Here is an 18,029-nt window from a genome sequence, read left to right as displayed (position 1 = left end):
CGCAGTCAGCCTGGCTGAACCATAAACCAAAAAGTGCATTTCCAACTCCTTCACTTCCAACAACCATAACACAACTTAAAATGGAATAGTTTAGCCAAGGTTTTAAGGCAAAAACGAAGCAAGTGGCCTGTTACAGAACACAATAAATAGAAATAGCTTTTGTGTTACTACTCAGTGCTTTGTACAATTTGAAAAGAAAACGTCACAGCCTCCAACTGGGAAGAGAACCATTATAAACCGTGCATGAAGCCATCAGAATAAACATCTAACATTCCCCTCACAAATCTACGGCAGGGCGAGACAGGAAGACATATGCAGCTATTGTGCTACAGCAAAGAGCGTGTTGCTAAAGATTTACACATAAAAAAGGATCTTTTTTGTTGCTAAACCTCTGACCCCTCTGTGGTTATTCCCTGTCTTTTGGCAGAGCGGATTACTTTGTTTTAATCCAGCTCAGAGAGCCCGCGCACAGCACGCGATAGTCCTTCTTCATCATAACAGGCCAGGTATTGACACACGGGGCCCCTGTTTACCTCAATAGGGCACAGGGATTAGAAGCACCAGCTTTGATGTCAGATTCACAGACAGAAGTGGAGCAAAGCTAAAGCCTCTCTGGGTTATTATGATACCTCAAGTCCATTTCTTTAGCAGGAGTCATGAAGCGACGGGAGAAGAAAGGAAAGATGTGGAGCGGCAACTGCTAAAAGACTTTCCTTTTATCTTCTATAGAAATGTTACTTATTTTTAGTTAGTTGCTCGTTTGTACTGTGGGGAAAAGACATTCTCTTTGGTGAGTATATAAAAGTCCATCAGGACAACTTAGCCCCTCAAGAAATGCCCATTCCATCTGCCAAACAGCTAATGAGGGGTAATGTTGTCTCATTCACTATTAGCACTTCAGAAAATGCGGTTCCGTCATTTATATTCTGCTGTTGCAGTCAGATTTAATCTTTCTATTGTCTTTGTAATTGCTCTGAGGAAATGCAAAGGATGTGTCCATTACTACATTAGTATTAGGTTTTACAGCAGTGCCCCTACTGAGGGTCAGTGTGTTGTGATTATCCTTTAATTTCCCTCTTGGCCGCCGCAAGCAAAAGCAACTGCGTCCTCCCTGCTGTTGGCTTTTCTCGCAGTCCGTAAACACCTTCAATGTGTTTCTCCGTTGAGATAATCACGTTGAGCGGTGCTGATGCGGTGACATTTGCAGTAATGGGAGACTGATAATCCTCACACAATTGCTTCTGCACCTTTGCACTATGGCCGAGGCCGTGGGGGACGCACTGTGCTTCTGCAGAAAATCTGCTGCTTACGGAGTGACCGTGAACACGGCGGCCGAGCCCTCACTCTTTAACTCGTATTACCCTGTGGAAAACTGTCTGTGCCGAACCCGGAGACCTAGCAGAAACAAAATCAGCGAGGGCTCCCCTGAGTGGTAAAAGGAGAAGCTTTCTCTGCCCGCCGATGGAGAAGCTCTTTAATAATCTTCTTGGATTTTTATCATCCGGGCAAATAACTATACCGTCCAGGGTTTTTAATTGCCTCTTTAAAACCTTGCGGTAATTTGTCCGGATCAGACTTTCTTCTCGCAGCTAAATTAAGTCCTGGTTTTGCCGCAGAATGTAGATTTGCAGCAGCAGAAGTTTAAATTAGATCCTTGAAACCAGCAGCATTAGTTAAGGATGTGTCGTTACACAGTCTTGCACAGATGAGTCTCCAAAGGGCCACATTGCCTGCTGCACCTGCACTTCCTCCAAATACTGACGCTTGATCAGCGGGGGTCTTTGTCTGTATGGGGCGTTGACTCATTTGGGATTTTAAGGTGCTCGGGTGTATAATGAATTACCTACTCGGGTAGGAAATACTCCACATACAGTATATACAGGGATAACTTGAGCTATGTATTTAACTTATGTCAGTTAAACTATTTTAACCCAAACCCGGGATCTTTTTCAACGTAACCAATTGATTGTGTCATCTAAACCCAACCAAGCTAAAAGGCCAGTTATGTATCCTACAGAAGTTTGTTATATTTAGAAGAAGACATACACGCTGTCAGTTTTAGAAGGTAAATTAAGAAAAAATGACGCTACTAGTTAACTGACTGTCTACTAACTGAAAATGTTGCATCTGATTCTGTGGACAACGTGGTTGATAACCACACAGTGGTCATTTCCTCACTACTGGATAGGCCGGCATTCCCAACACATTAGCTGTCTCGTGTTGGGGGAGGATATGAATTTCCACATCAATGTGCTCTGTCACCAAAGCTGTATAATTCGCCATAAAGATGAATAGAAAGTGGCTGAATTATGTGCATGTATTATGATAATGTAATGCAATTTATGCAATGACAATTTGATGCATTGTGACACACCTAGACTCTGACAGCTTTTGGGAAGAAAATATCTATTTATTTCAGAAAGGCCGCTGTCTTGCCTTGATTATAATCATAGAAGATGAACAATGCACTTCACATCAAAAGCATTTCCCTTACACTCAAGCATTAGTGTGAATAAATGCTATTTACTGTCAAATTTTGCCCTCACATCTGCTTATTACCAACTCCTTTACTTGGTTGTGTTAGCTATGGTCCCAGAGTGAGAGTATAAAATTCATATTTTCCCTTTAAAAAAGACAACTTAGATACTCACAATGGTAGCTGGATCATTAAATTAAAAAAACTCAGCAGCCTACGCACATGAATAAGTCAAATCTCTACTGTGGATATTACAAAAAGTGCATATATGTATGTGTGTATGTATGTATACACGATGAATAATGCACTCTAACTGTAACAGGCCTTTACACACGTCTGAAACTATAAAAAGCAAACATGTTTTCCTGATTCCTGCTGTTTTCTCCATGTATGTTTTAGAAAAAAAACTACAAAAATACTTGTTATGAGTGAAATCATCCAAAAACCCACACCTTTGGCTGCAGAGGACCGTTTCTAAAGAAACTTTATATTGCAGCAGCTACACTTCAACATCCGATCTGACTCCTCCTTTAAAGGTCCCAAAAGCCCTCACCTCCACGAGCTCCCTCCCGTTTCAGATCACTGCTGACGGTAATTGGAAACAACTGAAAAACGGCTTTGAGCTGGAACCATTTCCATCTCTGTGAGTCACTTACGTTTTGCTGAGGAGACTTGTGGTTGGTTACTTTCATCGTTTTACTTATTTATCTGCCAATTGTTACATGTAACATCACGTCTCTTATAAACAGTTCTTTTCTGCTTCCGTACCCGTGTCTGTTGCTGTGGAAGTCCCTAAAGAGCCGCTGTGTTGTGTGACTTTACTTTTCTGCGGTATGCCCTGATTTTCGCCTGATGTCATGAAGCTTTTCTTGTCCTCCTGCTCTTTTATATTTCAGAATACAAATTAATTTTGTAATGCCAGACTATGATTGCAAATCTTATGCGTGTGTCCCAAGAAGACTGAAGCAAACGAGTACTACACAACCACACTATGTTAATTGCTGTGTTTTCAGGTTTTGCCAACCATGTAAGGCAACAATTCTCTTTGTGTACGACCGTCAAAATACTCCAGATGAAATCAGAAGCACACGGCTGTTGTTGTTTTGCCGGTTATTTGAGATTCCTCCTCACAGGGGGAGATGTGAACAGAGGGATTTTTTCAGAATTTAATTTGAGTATGAAAAAAATATATATACTGTATGGCGCTATCTAGTGTCTTATAGGGAGAACAAAGATGTGGAAAAATAGAATCTGGTTATATACTTGACATTTATTTTTCCAAATGTGACCTCTAAAATGTTGTCTTTTTGACTATTTAATACGTTTTTACTTATAGTATATAAGAAAAAACAACAGTTTCAGAGAATGTACTATTTTTAGTCATAGTATAGGATCAATATCATGATGATCTTCCCAAGGACTATACAATTGCTTTGTTGTGAATCACACACATGCATTTCACGCATGAATATAAGTCCTACTTCTAAAAACTCCTTCTGTATCGTTATCCAAGTGCATCTACCTGAAGGCCAGCAGTGACAACAAAAGGCAGGATTTGAGCCATGATGTTTTGGTCTGGATGTCTCCTCCGGCAGAATGCAGTTATGAGACTTGTATTCTGATACCAGCAATGTATCAAACCTGCCTGCTGGATGTGAGTGCATGAGCTATTCTCTTGGTGCAGTTGGATTGTTCAGGAAGCGCAGCAGCTCAGCAGTAAGACAGCAAGAGTTTTCCTCCAAGACCGGTGTCCCACATATAAGTCAGCGGTACTCTGAAAGGCTGCAGTGAATATCTGCTTCCTGAACTCGCTTGGCATTGGTCCCACATTGTTCTGGATGTGAAACAATGTAGGAATCCTTCGGCTGATCATCAGGCCGAAAATGTGTGAATTTATTCTCAATACTCCCTCCCTCCCCTTTTATCCCTCCACACTTTCTGTATCTAACTGCTGCAGGGCTTGCTCCCGCGGGCTGCTTGTCACGGCCTGTAGAGTGTTCTCTCATTTGTATCTGTCAAACACAGTATCGGAGGACGAATTTAAATCTTTTACTTAAAAATAGCGAAACCATGCTGTAATGCACTACGTAACAAATCCAAATGCTACCTAAGTGAGTATGGCAGTGCATGTGCAAAGTATTACAATAATATACAGTATTCAATGCAGAATAATGGAGTTTAGAGGTGTTTTAGTCTTATACTACTCAGTATAATACATATAGTTGGTTGACGCAGTCTCCCAAATAGAAAAGATTCATGTACAATTACATTACCATTGCTGCCCTCTATTCTGGTTGACGCGGGAACACACTTTAACATAAAAGTGCTGTACACCAGCCACAGTTACGCATTAGTGTAAAATTGACAACAAAGTGCCTTTGCACCCATTATTGCTCCATTAGCATTACAGTGCTAGTGGATGCTGATGACTTGTTTACAGGAAGAACATTTCTAAAACAGTAATAACATGTTTTTAATGTTACTGGTACTCTGTGATGAAAACTCAGCTTGGACCACTTTGACCATCTCTTTTTTTATTTTCTGGCGATAGTTTCTGAAAACTACAAACTTTCCACTCACAGTAAATGTTCACTTCTGCCGGTATTTCTGAGAACATGTCCTGTATTGTATCATAACAGCATTTTGGCAGGCCGGGCCCAAAATGTGGCCTGGGCTGCATTTTTTTGACTTAACCAAGTACAGATGGCAAATCTCAAAGTCCACCTCTGCTTCCGCCCCCTTCTCCAATTGGCTGATGCCGGTGCTGGAATTTTAAGAGGAAAGATTTTTCCACCCAGTTGTAGTTTAGCTGTCACGGTTTGCTTCTTTGCTGTCTGTACAGACGCCAGAGAGATGGCCACGACACATGACAGAGCTGTGCTCCAGGCTATATTCAACCCCACCAGCCCCATCGGAGACATCCCTGGCCTGAGCCAAGAGGAGGAATTAATTGATGACGGTGAGCGTGAGCCTCTGACTTGACGTGTCCCCGCATATCATGTCACGGCCTTTTTACATTTAGCATTTCATAGCATATTGAATTCATTTCAACGCTTTCCGTTCCTGGACTGGAAAAAAAAACGACATTTTAATCCAAGTTGAGACATTTCTGTGTTTTCTTCGCCGCGGTACCTGTCATTTGAGTTTGAGGGCTTTTTACAACCTGTTTATCTCCCCCTACCAGACAGTGGCTTTGACACAGAGTTGCTGAGGCAAGTGAAAGGGCTGGAGATGCGGGGCGTCTCGGCAGCAGAGGCTGGGGATTTGCAAGCCGCACTTCAACTGTTCAGCGAGGCAATCCAGATCGTGCCTCTGCGAGCCTCAGCCTATAACAACCGGGCACAGGCCCTGCGGCTGCAGGGGAACACAGCAGGTACACGCCGCAAACCCAATAATCACCCTTCAGCCGGCATGTCAGACTATCAGGTCTGAGGCCGGTGTGACATCATATCAGAGCTTTGTCTATTTGATGCCCTCTGTCAGCAGTGCGACTGTAGTGGCTCGGAGTTTTGCCCTTTAGTTAAGTTGTTTTTACGAGTTGTCAGTCATGGGTTGCACATAATTACAGGCTATTTTCTTTTAGTCATTGCTGGATCCTTTAAAGGTTTAGGAATCTCTTGCGCAACCTTTAGGGTTTATTCTTTAATTATATACATCAATAACATTACACAACTGTGAAAGGATATGTGTTGTGTCTGCTTATGGCGTCACCTTTGTCATTTACATTTCTGCTCACCCATGCACTCAATGTTGTAGAATCTTTTTACCTCTATTTTTTTTTCAAAAAGCATAGTCTCTTTTTATGTTTTCCTTTTGAATTAGTCTGTAACCCGATGCCAGCTGCTATTCCTTTAGAGAACAAGGACATTCTGTACCTATATTGGTGAGTATTTGAAGTTAGCCAATGAAATTCAGACAGCTACATTTTCTGGTCAGATTGTTGTCAATTTAATTTAATTACTGTAAATAAACCACAGAGTGTATAGTGCAGTGAGGTCATTTAAAGCAGATTCAGCCATCTCTCTATGTAGTGACTTTGGGCACAGACTGAGTGGCCTGCAGGGCGTTACTAGTTGAAAATGGACTTTAAGGACACAGTGTTGTTGTCTCCTATCAGAAGCCCTGGCGGACTTGGACCGCGCTGTATCTCTGAGCAGCGGCGCCGGACGAACTGCATGCCAGGCGCTGGTGCAGAGGGGCCTTTTGCGAAGGCTGGCAGGCCGGAGCGATGAAGCCAAGGCAGATTTTGAGAAAGCAGCTGCACTCGGAAGTGAATTTGCTCGTCAGCAGGCCGTGGCTCTGAATCCGTACGCAGCCCTGTGCAACAAAATGCTGTCGGAGGTCATCAACAAACTACGAAACCCGGAGGTGTCAAAGACACTGTAGTTGGCGGTTTGTTGCTTCTACGCCTTTGCTGTTTTGAATTCTGTGGTGAATAAAAGGACATTTCTAAACTGTAATAATGTCCTTTTCTTTTGTACAGACAATGCTGCTGTGAAATAAATGAAGACAATTGCAAGGCTGTTTTATTATAAGATAAATGACAATTACACACATCTATTATTTCTCTCTTCCTCCATAAGGATAGTCTTAGTTTAAACAAAGGGGTCGTGTCCTCATGTGCTGCTGTGCTTAATCAAAAAAAGAAGACATTTCCTGCTTCTGTGTTGTTTCCACGCCACACCAATGAGGTACTTCAGCTGCTCTCCAGTAGATGTCAGTCTTGTCATTCTAAAGAAAGATAATAAACATCTCCTGATGCTTCTCACCACAACAATAAAACAAGATGGATCAAACAATGCTTGTCAGCAGGAAAAATATGATCTGACTCAACTGAATATGAGGACCCGTCTCTACCACCATAGCAATCTATTTGTTATGTCTTGTGCTCCCAGGGGGATTTTCTTTAAGTTTCATTCAACTCTTAATAACACAGCATTTCCTTACTAAACAGACATTATTTTAGGAGCCATGACTCGAAAATAGAGGTTAAATAGATCATTAAAATCCTCACAGTTACTGCCAAAGTGAAATCTTCCTATGTTCAGTATTTGTGAGCAGGTCCGAATCCAAAATGACTCCCGTCGCTCTGGGATCCTGAGCGTTATCTTTTGCACTTGATTTCTCCACGTTTGTCTCTGACCTCCCCTAGGCAGGCTAAAGCCACCGGCTCGGTGTGCTTCTCTCTCTGGTAGAAGGAGCAGGTTTTCAGGTGATCTGACATGGAAGAAGTGCAGCTGAGGTTCCATTTTTCCACAGAGGAAAACATAGAGCTGAACTCCCAAACCTGTAAAACACAGAAAACAGAGCGGAAGTGGCACTGCAGTAGTGCCCACGAAGATACATTTATTTCAGTTCCATGGAACCTGGATCTGAGTATTTTTATCTCATGTCATGGCATTGAGTTGATCCTTTATCCATCCATTGCAAATGTATTCCAATGATGGCCTTCACCCAGCTGTCTCCTACACAGTCTTGTCAACATCTCATTTTTTCATGAATGAGAACCTCTGACTTGTTATGGTGGCACTTTGTTTACTGGCATCGAGGCCTTAGGCCATTCCACATCTCTGATATCATCGTTCCGCTCTTTGTCCCATGATCACTGAGAGAGTGGATATAAAAATACGCACTTCGGCATTTCTACTATTTTTATCCTTTAATACCCCCAGCAGAGAGGTTATGTTTGCAGCCATCGATCAAGGAGTGTTTGCTTGCTTGTCTGCAGATTTTTTTTGAAAATGAAACAATACTTAATAAAATAGAGTCAGTTTTGTATTTGCTGAACCCTTTCATATGCCTTCCCGATTGGTTGCCGGCTCTTTTAACTTAAGTAACACTCTACATTCGATGGCTCTTTATTCAGGCAACTTTGCTACAGCCAAAAGATGAATTTAGATGGCAATAGATCATGTGTCTGAATTTCTTAAATGCCCATACTTACACAGTGCATGAAGCTCATAATTCCATACATCATTTAGATCATCTTTAAAAGTCAAGGCAGCTGAGGGATTCCTCAAGGCTCAGACGATTGGGCCAGTAGGCGTCCCAGTGGACCAGCAGTCTAAGCCAGCGCGTCTCAGGTGTAGCTTAGTGGACGAATGCAAACAGAGCATCCCTGGGTTTCTAATCCTCCTCACGCCTAGTTTTCCTTAATCTCTCTTCTGTCAACTCTCAAAAAAGGAAATAATAAATCATGGAAGCAACTATGCGGTCAGCATTGGTTTGTCTGTAACTATTTGCATTTTATATTGGTTTTATATTAATTTTACTTTCTTAAATTGATTTTATGTTGTCATTGACAGAATCGGCCTGTTGTTATAACCGAATTGCAGTTAAGCGCAACTGTCTTCTTACTGAAGCAATGTATGGAAACCAGATCAGAAGATAAATGTGCTTTTTCCCACACAGCTGGTTTACATTGAGGACCATAGATTATATATATATAAATTTATAGTATATACATTCTATGATAAGGACACAGAATAAAAGGTGGTGAACCGCCAGTTGCTGCTTCAGGTTGGATCTGCTGCCAACACAGCTTTGATTCAGTTTTGTAATATTGTTAGAGAGGACTATGGGGAGTCTGGAGAGTGTTTACAATGCAGCAGCTGTCACGCTGTATGAATGACGGAAACTTTTCAGTGACAGTGAACAGAAGGATGCCAGATACTAACTGGGATCTGATGTAGCTCTTTGGCCTTGTGTTTTACTTTCCATTCTCTGTGCACAGGGTTGACATCAAAATAAAATACTGAAATAGCACTTTATTAGTTTATAAAGTGACATCATAATGCTAGCTGCACTTTAGTTGGCAGAAAAGATCAATTCAGTAATTGAGTCCAAATCCCTAGAAAAGAGTCAGTATTTCTGCACTTCATGTTCCTTTGTCTCAAAGTGAATGTTTTAGTTTTTATAGGCTTTGCTCGGAGAGGCTTGACATAATGTCTATGTTAAAAACAAGACTAAGAAATTGGATCATTTTCTTTAGGGATAAAAACGTAAAGAATAAAGTAACTATTCCTCTTGTTAATTTAGAAGCTTTAACTGATCTTAAATAGGCAGTTGCAAACAAGCAGCTGAATGAGAATACAAAACGCCATCAGGCAGGCTCGTCCACCTTAAAGCCTCTTTGGGTATAATGCACTCATGTGACCGTGGACTGGCTCTTTGGTAGCTTTTTCGCTTTTTACTGGTGTTTGCCACTGAGCTTCTTTTCTACAGTAATCTGATTTTTCCTTTTTGTCAAAGACCACGAGTGCGACGTGTCGGCCTGCAGCAATTATGCCTGCTGCAATCTACCACCAAGTAGATAATTCTCTTAAAGAAAGAAAACAACTGGAATCTTAAAGATACTTGCTTTCTTTCGACATTTCCAGGAGCTTCCCCCATGGGAATATGTCTTTTTCTTCCACTTGAGAAAGACCATCCCTCTCTCCGGCAACAATGTGGCACACACTTCTCTCATGAGATGGGAGACTTGGGACAGCTGAGATAATGTGAAACTGTCAAGATAGGCAGCAACGTGCCGAAGGATCTCCAGGGGCAATCCGCTCATGGGATCCAGATTATGTGCGCCACTTGTCTTCGGGCTGAAGGTTTCCCCGCCTTCACGCAGGAGTGAAGGGACTTCTGGCTCGAGGACAAAGGCGCTGACATTTTGGCAGAATTTGACGTTGGCTCGATGACCTGCCGGGTGAAATCTTGTCTGGGCGAATGCGCAACCAAGGTACGCCAAAGGGCAGCGTTGTTGGAACCAGCCGCTCAGAGACGCCTGTATGTCGCAGTGCACGTTCCTGAAATGAGAGCGGTATTCATCTCGCCGAAAGAAGAGGCCACACATGTGGCTGAAGGCTGAACTGGTTCTGTTGTGTCTTCTGGTGACAGACTCCGCTTCCACCTGCACATGAAGAGCGCGGGGTTGGTCGGAGACGACATCCGCCAGAGTAGCTTCTGTGTGAAACGGCGCGCAGGCAAAGTTGTATGTTTGAGTCCCTATATCTACGTAAAGACCGTCCCTGCCTGCACTCTCCGAGATCAAATGTCCTCTCAGTTCCCTTTCCAGGGAGAGCAGGAGTGTGGCGCTGACCTCGTCGCACTTTGGGAGATCCTTGACCAGAACACCCAAATCTGCCGTGTCAACGCTAGCATTGGTCTTGACCTTCCGATCCTTCAGGTAATTGCGCTTGGCCCGATAGCTAGTTGGAGCAATAAATGAGCGGATGGTTTGAACCTCGATTGGCTCCAGATTCCCATAAACAAAATCCCTCTCTCTCGGGGTGCAAGCCGAAAGTTGGCCAAAGTTGATCAACATGGCCCCGTTGTGCGCCAGGTACATGTTGTACTCAGCAATGTTGACTTCCCTGCTCAACCTCTGGAGGACCCCGTCGTGCCACGGCGCAAGGTCAGCTGCGTCCGTTCTCGGAGTTTCAGCAGTGCTCTCTCGGCTCTGGTGGGAGTCTTTTGTCTCCCCCGGGCGGTTTGATGATTCTTGCTCCTCCTTTGCCTTTTCCTCCTTCTCGTTCAAGTTTTTCACTGTTTGCTTACATCCCTCCATCTCCTTGTTGAATATTTTCTCCCAGGGGGTGTAGTTCTGTATGCCATCCACATCCCCATTCCTTGCCAAAGCCTCCCTCTCGTCTTGACTTCTTCTTCTCTCCATCCTCTCGGAGCCATTTTCAAAAAACTCTACATGATCTAAAGAAGAGGTTGTTTCATCTGCAGGACCGTTGACCCCAGCAGAACCATTCTGAGGGGCAAAACCCCCTGCCATCAACTCGGGGAAGATGTTCTTCATTTTGATGGATCTAAACAGCAGCTCTTGGTCCCTCAGAGCCAAGGCAACATCCAGGTTGACCTCAGTTTGAGGGCTTTCCAAAACATTTTTGTAGAAGGCCACGTCCGTTTCTGAAACAGGCCAGCGGTTCCACTCTTGCGAGCAGCAGACCACGCTGGCGGGACACACCTCCAGATGTTTGGCCATCCTGTGACGGACCAGGGTAAGAGGACACCCGTACTCGACATTGAGGCATGGGACCGTCTCGTTGGGACAGAGAAGATGGTGCTCCTCTTGCTTGCACATATGGAAGGTGGCGCCACAGTTGTGACGACACTTGACGACTATGCATGAGACGGAGATCTGCACAGGGACGTGGCAGTGGACACTGTAACACGTGATGCAATGCTCATGATGGCCCCCAGGCATCTTTTATCTCACCTTAAGAGAGAAATGAAACAGTATTTGGACATTATGGACATATCCAGGGCCATACTGGGGCTAATCAAGAGCTATGGCCACATTTTCAATCAAGACAGAATGTACCATTATTATAAATCTTGAATGCTGGTTACTAAGTAAAAGCTCTCACAATTTCAGCCTAGGAGCAAAAGGATTGTCGAGGGTTCATATATATAGACATAGAATATTGTGTAAAACCAAATAAATACAGTAAATACAAAGTGAACAACTCGAACAATAACAGTGAAATTTCTCACCTCTGTCTTCTCTCCGCCTGTCACTTTGTGTTTAGCAATAACCTCTGCTCTGTGTCTGGACTTTATAAATAGACACAACGGAGGGGCAGACAGGCCAGTGGGACGGGGCACCAGTGTCCCACAGCCATTAAGAGGCAAGGTCAAGTTACAGCCCCCACCCCTGCTTCACTGTGAGAGAGGAGATGATAATCCACATTTTAAAACCTCTAACCACAGCCTATGAAAAAAAAAACGGCGGGTTTCTCTATTTACCATTATTTGTTATTATTATTATTGTTATTATTATTATTATTTCCATGGATAATAAACATCCTAACATAGGGTGACTTCTTAAATATACACATTTATACATGCATACACAGTATAGGTTTGTTTTTCCTTGTATGTATTCTCCACTAGATGTCAGTCACACACTTTAACAAAACATAAGCAACATTTTTCAGCTGTTTACATACATGATAATAATAAAATCAAATTCCTAACATGGATCTGTGAAAACATTTGGGCATACAACACCAGATCAAAAAACGGTATTTTTAATGATGTTGTGAAAATGTGTTTTTTTATATAGCAACATCGAGATTCTTTTTTTTTTTTGCCAGACAGAGGAATCTCATAATGTTTTGGTTTAATAACATTCGTAACAACTTGGATCTTTACAGAATAGGCAAATTAGTAGTGCATCAATACCATGGAGTCTGAACATAAAGCTGTGGTGCTCAACAACCAGAGTGAACACATGCAATCTGATGATTTGTCCAATTTGAAGTAAAAAGATGCACACCTGTGTTAAATCCCTAACACCTGTCATCCTGCTCTGCTTGTCATTCATGCCATCTCCTTCATCTACTGGCAGAATCAGTGTGCCGTGCAAAATAAAGTGGTGTCGATCCAGCCTAACACCCTTTAACTAATTATACTCATTTACATTAAGGCTGGCTAAACTGTCGAGCTGTTGTCAATCCCACACATCACCCTGCAAACACATACTGACAACCATTTTGTCAAATTTGCCGGATCCAGATTCTGCATCTTGAAGACTTTCATTATTATTATTTTTCTTTTTCCTGGCACAGATTACAAGAAATTGTTTATCAGTCTCGGGTGCTTTGCCCTACATGAACGAGGCAATCAGCATATATTTCATCAGGAACGAGACAGCTATTTAATTGTCTTGTTGCTGTAGAACAGCAGCACACCTGAGACTGGAGTGGTCTATTGATGAGGTTAGATTAAGTAAATAAAGATGAAAAAGAAAACAGGTGTTCCCTTCTGTTTCCACTCTTTTGTCAATCTAAGATAAACATCCGTCTTTCTAAATGTATCCTGAACTTTAGTCCCTTGCCTTTTTTACAATTACAGTTTGCAAAGTAAAAAAAACAAATAACAGAACAAGGAAGTCTAATCTAATCAAATTCATCTCAACACTCAGCTTACATAATTGACAGTTCAAAACAGTTTTAACTACAGCTTGTTTCTGCATAACGTGGAATTACGCAATCCAGAGTTCAGAGGTTAGTGATTTATGCAAGCTTCATGTTATTTAACTCTACTTTAATTTTCTGAGATTTGACTGGACAGCTTTAGATGGCAGAGGAAAAAAGTAGAGTCCACTGTGATTAACATTGGAGGCATTCAGAAGCTGTCAGCACTCAGTATGACTAATAAAACCATCACTGGTTTCAAGTTCTGCATTGAAGTTTCGCTTGCTTTTGCCAACACACCAAACACCAAAAGATCTCGCAATGGACCTCACCCAATTCAATAGTTTTTTTTCCTTTCTCATTGCCATTCCTCTTAAAGATTGGCCCCATTCTGAGATTTCCAGCTTGTTTATCATACCTGCCAAAACATATTAATAAGGCCAAACCATTGGGACGACATAGAGAAATATGTTGTACTGCTGAGTTTCCAAAGAACCGGGGAACTGTGTTGGTACTGTGATTACTGCACAGGGCTCGGCCCTGCAGAGCCTTAAATATAAGCAGCAGATTGCTGTGGATATGCAAAATGGAAATAAAATATATCAACTCAAAGCCAAACTCAAATAAGTTTAAGGCTGTGAAAGATTGTAGTGTAACTGTGTGTTGGCTCAAATTAATTCAATTAATACAGAATAATGATCCTGAAAAGACTAAAAAGTCTTACCCTGCTTAAAACGCCCCCTTCCCAATGTATAGGATTTTCAGGTGGTTTTGACCTCTAGGTCGGTCAAAATAAAGTTAAGGACAACATCTTGGGAAAGTCAAAATAATCAACGGATTAATCAATAATGAAAATAAACATTCCACTACTGCATTGTGTATTTCTGTTTACTTTCTTTTATATATATGTATTACTTTTATTTTTATATATATATATATATATATATACATATATATATGAAGTGAAGTCAAGCTCCTTGATGCTTAAAATGCTGTTTCATGTGATAACATCCTCCTTTCCTTTTTTTGTGGGCTTGAGCTTTATCTTGGATCATCTCAGCCAGGAGAGCGTTATGATCGCATGTGAGAGTGTGCACGTGTGTCTCTGTCCTTGTTGAATCTTGCATTATATTTATTATTATATTTTTGGTGGGCAGTTATGGCTTCGTGCTCAAGATCCTTCCGTGGTCGACTGACAATTTCTCACAACGTGTTTTATTGCCATTTTTTTATACATGCTGATTTCTCGTACACTTTAGATGGGCAACGTGATAATACAGCTGAGGGCATTAATGGCCACAATCTAAGTGTGTATTACGACCCTTTAAAGCCCAATACGAGGAACATAGCCCAGCAGTGGTTGCTACAGACACCTTGTGGAAATCTGTATTTGTTCTAGTTACCTGTGTAAATGCTTTTTTTTAGCTAAATGAGTTCTAACAAAGGGTCTATACAACTTATTAAACCAATAAATCACCATAGGCGCTGAAGTCCTTTTGACACTGCAAATTACCCCACAGCTGTGGATAATATATGCCTTTGTCTGAGCATTATCCAAAGGGCCCCTTCTGGATGATATATTACAGTATAAGGTCAGCTCAGAAATTGGAGAAAAAAATGTAGATACCCAACTTCACTACACTACACTCAGTTTTCACTTTCACATTAGCCAGATCCCATCCTTCCTTCCTTTTAATTAGGCAGATGTCATCCACATTTTCCTTTAAATCCCTCTGCAGTTTGACTCTCTGCCCCTCGTGAGACCTGACTGTGAAAACGAGACGGTTTGCTAAAAAAATATATCGCTGGTTGAGAGCGAACATGCAAATGTTTGTGGGCATATCAATTAAGCTCCCTGCCTTTGAGCACCCAATATTCCGCTTTTAATTACAAAGACTAATTAAAAGTACCTTGTAATGAAGCCAGCCAGTAGTTTTCATCCCAAGGGGAGCAAACTTGGTGTCATTTTGCATCATTAATGGAGAACACTCTGGGGAATGACAGATTTCAAAAGTCGTAAATGAGATTTCACTCTGCTTGTTTTCATAATGACCAGAGCTTTTAACTGCAAAGAAAAGGGGGACATGGCCTGGTACACAGTAAATTTACCAGTGTCAAAAAGGCAGTGTCAAACTATTTTAATTCTTCCGGAGTTCTTCCAACAATGGACAGAGTAAAATTGAACCAGAAAACTTCCAGTGTTGGTGAAAATAATGGGAGTTAACAGAGGTTTTACTCTGTCAGTGTTATTGACTCTCTCAGGCCCTGATTCAACACTGATTAGAGCAAGATACCTTCCAGAGTATCACAAAAAATACTCTGGAGAGCCCCGCACACCAACTTTCCCGGTCAAACTGAGAATGTGGATTCTGGCATCGCCATCTTCCTCGCATCGAAATACTGTGGTAAGTCTTTCTACTATAAACTATTCCCGTTCTTTTTCTTCATTCGAGTAGAATCTGTATAAGAATAAAGGGACATATTCATTCACCACACTAGTCAATGTTGGGTACGTGTCTTCAAATACCGAATTTCAAATGGCTAACGTGATATCGGGTCGGCGGTTAGCTTAAATGTAGCAGCCACATGTCTGACCACGCAACACCAAACTGAACAAAAACGACACGAGGTAACGTTAATGTCAGCGAGGACGAGCTGTCCTGGTGTGTTATGTGTCATGCTTGCACATTTATTTCAGTAAAATGACGACAAAAATTCGTTGAAGCAGTCATATTTATTATTTCTATTTGAGCCGGAGCAAATCGCTTTAGCGTCACGTCACAATTTGGTCGAGCATAGCGGGACATGTCGCGGACATGCGGACGTGCTCATAGGACCCGCTAGTTCACCAGCAGACGGCGGAATGCACCGAGTCGACCCAGTTAACGTGAACGGAGCCGCGGCTCCGAGAGGCTCGGTTCACGTTAGCTGCTGCTGTAGCCATAGATATATAAAGAGTAGACGCTGCATTGGCTGCTGAGGCGCAAACAAATAGTTTTTATTATATTATATACCAGAATAATATTACTGTTACGCCTACTATGAATATTAAAATACGCCGAATCATGTTTTCGGTGTCATGCCTACAAAATCCCGTGAACATCCGCTTTTGTATTCAGCGAGTGATGCGCTGACACTTCGTTGCGCCAGCTGGCACTGAGTGGAGCGGGTGACCGGTCCAAGCTGGCGGCCCCGCGGCTCGTCAGCACCACTAGGCAGCAGCGGTCGATGTCTATTCTTTATGTCTATGGCTGTAGCTGCTGTAAGCTTAATTTATGCTTCCACGTTACGGCGGCGGCGGGTGTGGCTGTGTGTTTCTGCGGGTGCCGAATCCTTGGTGAGCCGAAGCTCATATTGAAGCGCAGGCTACGGAGAAGACGTGAATTTACAACACTGGTTCACCCACTGAGGGACCTGGACGAGCAAGTGCACTTTCGATACTTTCAAAGCAACTGCCGCAAATTACGTTCTGAGCGGACCAATCACAGCACTTGCGGTCCACGTCAACTCGACTCGCAGTTAGATTTTTTCGGAGGTGCACGTCAGGCTACGGCGGAGGGGTCTACGTAGTTACTTAATATGTATATTTTCCTTTTTTCTTTCAGATTGTTCTTTAATGTACTGTGGTGCTCTGGTGGTAAGTAATAAGTTGATGTACTTGACCGAAAATGTAGTTGTGTTTGTGATTTTTAAAGCTGAAATAGGGTATTTTCAGGTTGTCAGCTTGTATGGGGTTGTAGATCATAATGTTGATTTCAGTTTGCTGTCTTTGCAGATACCATCATGTTGATCAAAACAGTCCTGTCATCCAGCACCAACCAAGATCTTTGCCACTGTGATAAGATGTGAGCTTTACATGTTTTAGGTTTACTTTTGATGCCAATATTTCATGTTTACTTGGAATAAATATGTATTACAGTATGGATACAATTGTCTGTGTGTTTTTCCCCCTGCATAGATATGCAACACTGGTAGGAGTTGGTTAAAAATCAACACTCTTTGGAGTGATTTCATAATCAACATAGTGTAAAGTAGGTTTAACACTGGAAAGGTTATTTCTTTTATAACTCTTTAGTGTTACATGTGAATAACACTATGGGTGTTACTTCTTACATAGTGTAAAACTTGATTGACACTTCTTAGAGTTAATATTATTACACTACACTGCACCTAGTGTAAAATTTTAACTCTTACCAGAGTAAAATTGACTCTGGAAATGTAACTCTGTGTTCAGTGTACATTTAACACTCTGTAGATAGGGACCATATGTTCACTGAGGTAGTGTTAAAATTGACTCTTTAAGTGTTGTATTAACACTGGCGATTTTACTGTGTAGAAGTTGTCAGTACCAAGTTGTTTCATGGACAACAACCAGACATAATGAATGATGGATCATATGAAATTATGAAAGTTATAGAAAAAGGCTTGTTGAACTTAAATAATAAAGTGTACAGAGGCCATTTATCAGCTCTGTAATGTGCACACAAAGAGTCAGTCTTTTCTCATGTGCAGTCATATGGTCATCTTTTTAACTCTGCACAGAAGTTAGGAAACGTGTGAAAATTAAAATCTTTGCCAAACCTATACATGCTTGCTCCAATTTTGACTGAGTGTGTGATGTCCAGTTTGTTTGT

The 18,029-nt window shown here is 41.9% G+C and overlaps 2 protein-coding genes and 1 long non-coding RNA gene across 3 annotated transcripts; 2 read left to right on the top strand and 1 right to left on the bottom strand.

Moving 5' to 3' along the window:
• The first annotated feature begins 5,240 nt into the window (after window positions 1–5,240).
• Window positions 5,241–6,936, top strand: ttc36 (tetratricopeptide repeat domain 36). The gene is made up of 3 exons (XM_040192143.2): window positions 5,241–5,435; window positions 5,661–5,849; window positions 6,594–6,936. Exons 1-3 carry the CDS (start codon window positions 5,330–5,332, stop codon window positions 6,860–6,862), a joined length of 564 nt encoding a protein of 187 aa, XP_040048077.2. The 5' UTR covers window positions 5,241–5,329; the 3' UTR covers window positions 6,863–6,936.
• On the bottom strand, window positions 6,652–12,075 carry LOC120828588 (F-box only protein 40). The gene is made up of 4 exons (XM_078098930.1): window positions 11,972–12,075; window positions 9,837–11,693; window positions 7,620–7,763; window positions 6,652–7,207 (listed from the first exon to the last, which is right to left on the bottom strand). The coding sequence occupies exons 2-4, from the start codon at window positions 11,679–11,681 to the stop codon at window positions 7,109–7,111; spliced, it is 2,088 nt and encodes a 695-aa protein (XP_077955056.1). The 5' UTR covers window positions 11,682–11,693; window positions 11,972–12,075; the 3' UTR covers window positions 6,652–7,108.
• A 3,417-nt stretch (window positions 12,076–15,492) lies between these two features.
• LOC144388414 (uncharacterized) lies at window positions 15,493–17,318 on the top strand. The gene is made up of 3 exons (XR_013452779.1): window positions 15,493–15,800; window positions 17,001–17,032; window positions 17,171–17,318. It is a non-coding gene; the product is annotated as an uncharacterized LOC144388414 (long non-coding RNA).
• Window positions 17,319–18,029: the final 711 nt, after the last annotated feature.

The sequence above is a fragment of the Gasterosteus aculeatus genome, chromosome 1 (genome assembly GCF_964276395.1).
Source record: "Gasterosteus aculeatus chromosome 1, fGasAcu3.hap1.1, whole genome shotgun sequence".
NCBI lineage: Eukaryota > Metazoa > Chordata > Actinopteri > Perciformes > Gasterosteidae > Gasterosteus > Gasterosteus aculeatus.
Note: the sequence above shows the minus strand (reverse complement) of the source record. Positions and strands in the feature narration are given on the sequence as shown.

Coding starts and splice junctions, on each gene's coding strand:
- LOC120828588 (XM_078098930.1), bottom strand. CDS start 11,681: ATGCCTGGGGGCCATCATGAGCATTGCATCACGTGTTACAGTGTCCAC. Junction 7,764..9,836: donor CCTGGAAATGTCGAAAGAAA/GCAAGTATCTTT, acceptor TGTGTTTTACAG/GTTTGGGAGTTCAGCTCTAT. Junction 7,208..7,619: donor CTTTAGCCTGCCTAGGGGAG/GTCAGAGACAAA, acceptor ATCTTTCTTTAG/AATGACAAGACTGACATCTA.
- ttc36 (XM_040192143.2), top strand. CDS start 5,330: ATGGCCACGACACATGACAGAGCTGTGCTCCAGGCTATATTCAACCCC. Junction 5,436..5,660: donor GGAGGAATTAATTGATGACG/GTGAGCGTGAGC, acceptor TCCCCCTACCAG/ACAGTGGCTTTGACACAGAG. Junction 5,850..6,593: donor GCTGCAGGGGAACACAGCAG/GTACACGCCGCA, acceptor GTCTCCTATCAG/AAGCCCTGGCGGACTTGGAC.